The 6,000-nt window shown below is 50.6% G+C and overlaps 3 protein-coding genes across 3 annotated transcripts; 1 reads left to right on the plus strand and 2 right to left on the minus strand.

Annotated features, from left to right (window-relative positions):
* Nucleotides 1–1,066: 1,066 nt before the first annotated feature.
* PFICI_05220 (uncharacterized protein) lies at nt 1,067–2,082 on the plus strand (the record flags this gene model as incomplete). Its single annotated transcript, XM_007833801.1, has 2 exons — nt 1,067–1,742; nt 1,946–2,082. 2 exons carry the CDS (start codon nt 1,067–1,069, stop codon nt 2,080–2,082), a joined length of 813 nt encoding a protein of 270 aa, XP_007831992.1.
* A 789-nt stretch (nt 2,083–2,871) lies between these two features.
* On the minus strand, nt 2,872–4,046 carry PFICI_05221 (uncharacterized protein; the record flags this gene model as incomplete). The annotated part of the gene is made up of 4 exons (XM_007833802.1): nt 2,872–3,039; nt 3,099–3,779; nt 3,854–3,935; nt 4,012–4,046. The coding sequence occupies 4 exons, from the start codon at nt 4,044–4,046 to the stop codon at nt 2,872–2,874; spliced, it is 966 nt and encodes a 321-aa protein (XP_007831993.1).
* Nucleotides 4,047–5,011: 965 nt separating this feature from the next.
* On the minus strand, nt 5,012–5,730 carry PFICI_05222 (uncharacterized protein; the record flags this gene model as incomplete). The annotated part of the gene is made up of 2 exons (XM_007833803.1): nt 5,012–5,260; nt 5,344–5,730. The coding sequence occupies 2 exons, from the start codon at nt 5,728–5,730 to the stop codon at nt 5,012–5,014; spliced, it is 636 nt and encodes a 211-aa protein (XP_007831994.1).
* Nucleotides 5,731–6,000: the final 270 nt, after the last annotated feature.

A 6,000-nucleotide genomic window follows, 5' to 3' on the forward strand; every position in this document is an offset into this window, starting at 1 on the left:
ATGGATAAGTAACTCATTAACATGTACAATTTTCGTTATGTCTGTTCAATTTGTTATGAGCATGACTAATATGACCTGATGCGGCCTCATTACTTTTAACACCAAACAGCACAGTAAAAAATGATGTATTAGAAGCAGGACCAAAGTCAACTTGAGATGCGGTCCTTGGAGCAGACTCAATGGCTGAATGGTGTGAGAAAGAGATGCCTCTGAGTATCATGGCCTGCTTCTAGGATGCCGCGGTGTTCTATCTAATCATGAGGCAAATTCTAATACATTTCTAGTTGGTAACTCATCGACAGACAGAAAAATTCACAACAATGATTTCGGGATTGGTGGAATGGTTTTCCGATACCTTGGGGCAGGTTTCGTTTGAAATTCGCCAAGTTCTCTGCTACTGCTACTCCAACAAGTTGTGATAGTCAGCGAAAATGGAAGAGTACAAATAAATACTCACTCAAGATGCAAAGCGAAAGTACAGGATATGTCCAATCATCTAGAATACACAATGAAAAGAGAATAACGGTGTTCAAATATTCACCTCGCAGTTGTTCAGAGGCACCAACATCCACAATCCTGTGCCGAGTGCCAGCTGGTGCTTTGTATGTGCCAGAACAGGAGGGAGACGACTGTCGTTTGCTGTTTGGACACCAGGTGATTGTCAAGGTAAAGGAGCTGCATCTCCATGTGAGCTCTTGTCGCTCGTTTGTTGTTTATCCCCCAGACGACGCGACTGCCTTGACCGCGCCGCCCAGGCATTGTCGAGTCCACCAACGCCGACATAAATAATTCCACTGCTGTTCCAAGCAGCCACACAAACCACAACAACACACCACTCACACAATCTGCTGTCCTTTTTCCTGTGCTGCCCCTCAGAGTACAGAATCAAGCTTCTCCATCTCTGTCGAGCATTTGACCCAGCTCCAAGTTTCTTTCAATTGTCACCTTCTCTCGCCGACTTCCAAGCTCTGCGAAGCTCGTACTTGATCCCCAAGCCCACTCAAACTTCACTCTTCAATCTCACCTGATCGTTCAAAACCAAAGACATCCTCCAACCGCCAGCACAATGAAGTCGCGTGGCATTTTCGGTCGCGTCGTCGTCGGCCTCATGGTCTCTGCCATGTGTGTCCTCGCCGTTCTTGGTCAGGACGTCGCCGGCAAGGACATCAAGAAGATCGAGCCCATGATCCCCGAGTCCGACTTTGAGATTCGCGCTTCCACTGATGCCATCTTTACCTCTGTCACTCTCGATTCTGGCGCCTCCATGACCTCTGCCGACGCCGAGATCACCGTCGCTCCTGAGAACTCTGTCCATCCCAAGATCGTCCACCCCTTTGAGGTTGAGCCTCACGTTGTCGGCAACGGATCCCTCACCATCATTGGTCGCGATCTTCAGTACACCACTTCTCTTTCCTCAACCACTCGCACCACTACCATCATCGACGTTTGCACCCAGTGGATCACTACGACTTCCACCCGTGGCCAGCCCGCCCCCTCTGCCGGCCAGGAGCACCATGCCCTTCCCACGCCCGACAAGTACAATACTAGCGACGAGGTTATAGTCCCCCACACCAAGTCCACCAGCGTCAGGTTCAATTGGGTCGCCAACGCCACCGCCGCTTTTGCTACCGGTGGTAGTGCTGGCACCGGCCATGAGACTGCCGCTCTTGCTACTGGTGTTTCTGGTGGCGGCGCACACAGCACTGCTGGAGGTCCTTACCACCGTCCCACGCAGACTCCTTGTAAGTACCGAAAACCCCAACCCCCTATGGTGTTCTCGCTTTCTTCATTGCTTTGTCGAAGAAATTTTCTCGAAGATTTATTCCGCGTTTTTCATATCATGTCCCACAAATTAAATGCCCATCTGTGACCCCCCAGCTCATCCGCACACTCCCTCACACAATCAAGAGAAACATTGAAAAGCTAATACATTTCGACTCACTAGACACCAGCGCTGCCAGGGCCGTTCGCCCCGAGTTCGTCTACATGGCCGCCATGGTCAGCTTCGTGGCAATTGTCGCTCATGTTGGCACCCATGTTGTTGTCTGGACTCTGAGAAACTGCTACGGCTATCTCTTGTAAGCTGCTCTGAGCAGCAGAGAAAGGGCAAAGAATGGAGGAGGAGTGAGTACTTGAGATTCCGAGAGGCAGCTCGGTCAAGACTTCTCTACATGTGGTGAAAGGATTGCCCTTCGCAAAGGACAATCAGGAAATGGGCAGCTATGATTTGGCCAGTGCGCCACCAAGGGAAATTGTCCATCAAGGACCAAGATGAATCGCCCAGCCTAGAGTGAAAGCCCAATACATAAAAATCTGCCGAACAAAACTCGTTGAACTTGTGTGACTTGAGAAATACCAGTGATATTGATATTGGTTTTTGTGAAGAAGCTGGGATGTCTGTAATGGACATGCACAAACTACCGCATCCCTCGTTGCGGCACATGCGCATCTCGGATACTTCCCAGACGGTTAAAGACCAGTATGCACATAACTGTTCACCGTAATCGAATCCTTGATCTTTAGACCTCCGAGTTAGCTGATTCACTACACAATTCTTAAAAAGACACAACTGTAGCTCTGGACGTGGTGGTATGCCATAACTGAATTTTACTTTCGTGATCGAAGTGAAAAAGCAAACAAAGACCATTCATTCATGTCCCGTGACCCGAAAAGGCAGTAAGGGTCACTGTCATGGCCAGAAACTCCCAAATCAGAAAATGGAAAGGTTGCGAAGACGATATCAAAACCCAACAGAACCCTCCTTAGTTGCCATGAGGCAAGTTCTTGTATCACTCATTCCCTTCTATACCCTCAAAGGATCCACTAGCCTCACTAGGCTTAAGCTTTTCATCATCAGTGGCTCAAAAGCATCTATGAGGCACTCTCGCGGCTCTTGCGGTAAGCTGCCTCCTGCTCAACTTGAAGTCCCTCAATGACAGGCGCAAGCTCGCTGAGGATCTCGTAGGCCTTCTTGTGGTATTCGACCTGAGCCTGGATCAGCTCAGCAAGGTTGCGAAGTGGCTCGGGAGTGTCGAGAACCTTGACGACGACGTTAATAACCCACATTTCACATAGACATGGTCCAAGGGAGCACTTACGTTCTTCATCACACCGACAGCCTCCTCAGTCTGAGTGACAAACTCATCCTCGGCCTTCTCAATCTCCTCCTGAGCCTCGGGGGTAAGGTCCTGCTCGTTGTGGTGCTCCTCTCGGGGGTTGGCGCCCATCTTCCATGTGTTACCCTTGACGCGAGACTTGACAGAGTCCAGCGTCAAGCGGCTCTTCTCAACGTTCTTCCTGGCGCGAGTAGCAAACTGAAGGTTGGTGTTGAGGGTCGTGTTCCATCCGGCCAGGAAGCGGCTTTGGATCTGGGCATCCTGTGCAAGACGGGCCTCGCCAACACGCTCGCTAGCCAGTGCGTACTTCTCAAGCGCGGTGGCCAGAGGGTCCTCACCAGCGCCGGTGTGCTGCTGGTGCAGAACCTGCGAGCCGGCGAGAGAGGCACGCGCAAGAGCGTGGCTGAAGGTCTTGGGCTGGGGCTTGGCAGAGGGAGGTGCGGTCAGGGCAGCTTGTGCTTCAGCGGGGGTCGAGGCAGTAGAAAGAAGCTGGACCTTCTCGCTGACAGTTCGGCCAAGGTCGCCAAAGGTCTCCTTGATGTTGGGTGGGTAGTCATAGGACTCATTGTTGTACTGGGTCGTCACGGAGAGCAACTTCTGGTGGACCTGCTTCAGCGCATCGACTCGCTTCTCGAGGTCAATGTAGTCGGGAGGGAGCTGGGTCTAATAGTTTATCTGTTAGTCATTTATATACTTTTGGAATGGGAGATGTTAGAAGGTTGTGGCTTGTTTCGCACCTTGTCCTCAGCTTGACCAAGCTGCTCCTTGGTGTACTGAAAGGTTCGCGTGGCAAACGGTGTGAACTGCGACCCGAGAGTGCTAGATATCGCCAAATCAGCAGCTGGTTTCTTGGGCGTTTAATCATAATGCGGGGCACTGCACGATAAGAACATACGTCAGACTGTTGCCGAAAGCCTTGAAGTTGTCCATCTTGACGACTGGTGGGTAATGAGACTGGTCGGGCAGATATTCCGTAGGTTGAGCTTCAAAAATTGTCAAAGACTTGAGAGTAGTAGTATCAGTCTCGGTAAGGTTGGAAAACAAGTTGGCGACTTTGATAGACGGATGCCTATCAATAGGTAGGTAGCAAGTGCGTGCAGCGACTTTAAGGGGCCACAGCGTCTTTCGGGGACCCGCTAACAGTGAAACTTGACCTTGGCAGGGTTTCGAAGAGCAGTGATCTGTACGCCAACGCCTGTAGCTTCAGATGGCAGCACCAGCACATCAGTTCAATACGTTTAAGTTTACGCACGTGACTCTCAAGATAGGTGTGTACCTGACAAACGTCACCAATAACCCAGCAACTGCGCCGCAGCAGCGATCATAACACCGCCTACTTGACTATTACGAGTTTGACAAAGATCTGCCTTCCAAAGGATCACCAATCCACGCACACTACATGGACAACAACTGGTCGATATATCACAACCTTTGTATTATGTGGGTAGAATTCTTTGGTCTCTTATAGCGCCGAGGACTGTTTGATCTTCAGTGCTCATGTCTGGGTTGAAGCACAATGACCTATACTATTTCCCGTCCCTTACATATATTACATTGATAGATTACCGGGTGCTGAGCTGTGACAAGGTGGTTGCTCAAGGTTGTTTGACTAAAGGCAAATGGAATGCACTCGACCGGATTTCCCCAATCCCTCATGTAGGCACTCTCAGTTGTGGAAAGTGTTCGCGGCACACGCAAACCTTGCAGATCAGACATTTGGACACAACTAATTTTATAAGTCAACACCAGTCACGATCGATTGATTGAATGCCGCTAACAAAAATGTTGTACAAATACCAACAAGTACTACTCTAACCCCAATATCTACCAACTCCTACTCAGTGAACAAGCCAATGTAGGTATACAATCCGCTGATCGTACCCACGGCTTACTCATCAACACCTCCGCCAGACATATCCATAGCTCTCAGTCAGGGTCGTGTCGCCTCCCTTTCCAAAGTAGCCATACTGGTTGCCATCAGCCAGAAGCGCCGCTCGGAAGTTGACATTCAAGATTCCAACGTCGCCTGAAGATGAGCTGCAAGGCGACCAGACGACCCGCGAATTGGGGATCGTCGCGTGTGCCGTGGCTATGTCGTCGATGCGAGTGTTGCCAGTGTTCTCAATGACACCTCTGACGGTGGACTGCGCTTCTTGATCAGTCAAAGTAACTTTCGGGTTGCCACTATACTATCCCAGCGATGAAGAAAATAAACAAAGGGACTTACAGTCGTGCCAGCATCTTGACTCCAAAAGTTGGTCACGTAGAAATCCAATTCTGCTCCGGGGTCGAGGACGAGATGCCCCCGGACATAGACATCCTTGATACCGAGCTGCCAGCCGGCCGAGCACCCGGTAACTTGGAGGTGGACCTCGCAGTTCTCGGTGCTTGCTGCGGCGTTGGGTAGCGAGACCTCAAAGTTGTTGAGCCGAAATGCGAGGTCGTCCCACGCTCCTAGCTTGTCGACGCCCGGTGCGCTGGAGGGGCAGCCGGAGCCAGAATATTGAATCGACGCTACATGAGGCACCGATGCAGGAACATCGCGGACGTTGATCGCATTCGTGGCGGCGTGGGCCAGAGGTACGATGAGCGGAAGAAGCGTAGAGTGATGCATGCTGATCGATTTTGGTGTGGCCGGGTAGCAATCAAAGTATGAAGGACTTATCGAGGCAAGTACAAGTGAGCCTATCTTGCCACGATCCTTCTCCCGTGATGTGATAACCAACGATCCTCTTATACATATTCGAATCCGTTTTATCCTGGCTTGCCCTCTTCGTTGCCACCCTACATGAACTTTCCTCCTTGATACATACAGCGCAGTGAGCTACAAACTCTAGCCTCTCAGTCATTACAATCTCCGAGAATCTCGAATATGACTAGTGGC

Source organism: Pestalotiopsis fici (assembly GCF_000516985.1).
Source record: "Pestalotiopsis fici W106-1 unplaced genomic scaffold PFICI_Scf_3, whole genome shotgun sequence".
NCBI lineage: Eukaryota > Fungi > Ascomycota > Sordariomycetes > Amphisphaeriales > Sporocadaceae > Pestalotiopsis > Pestalotiopsis fici.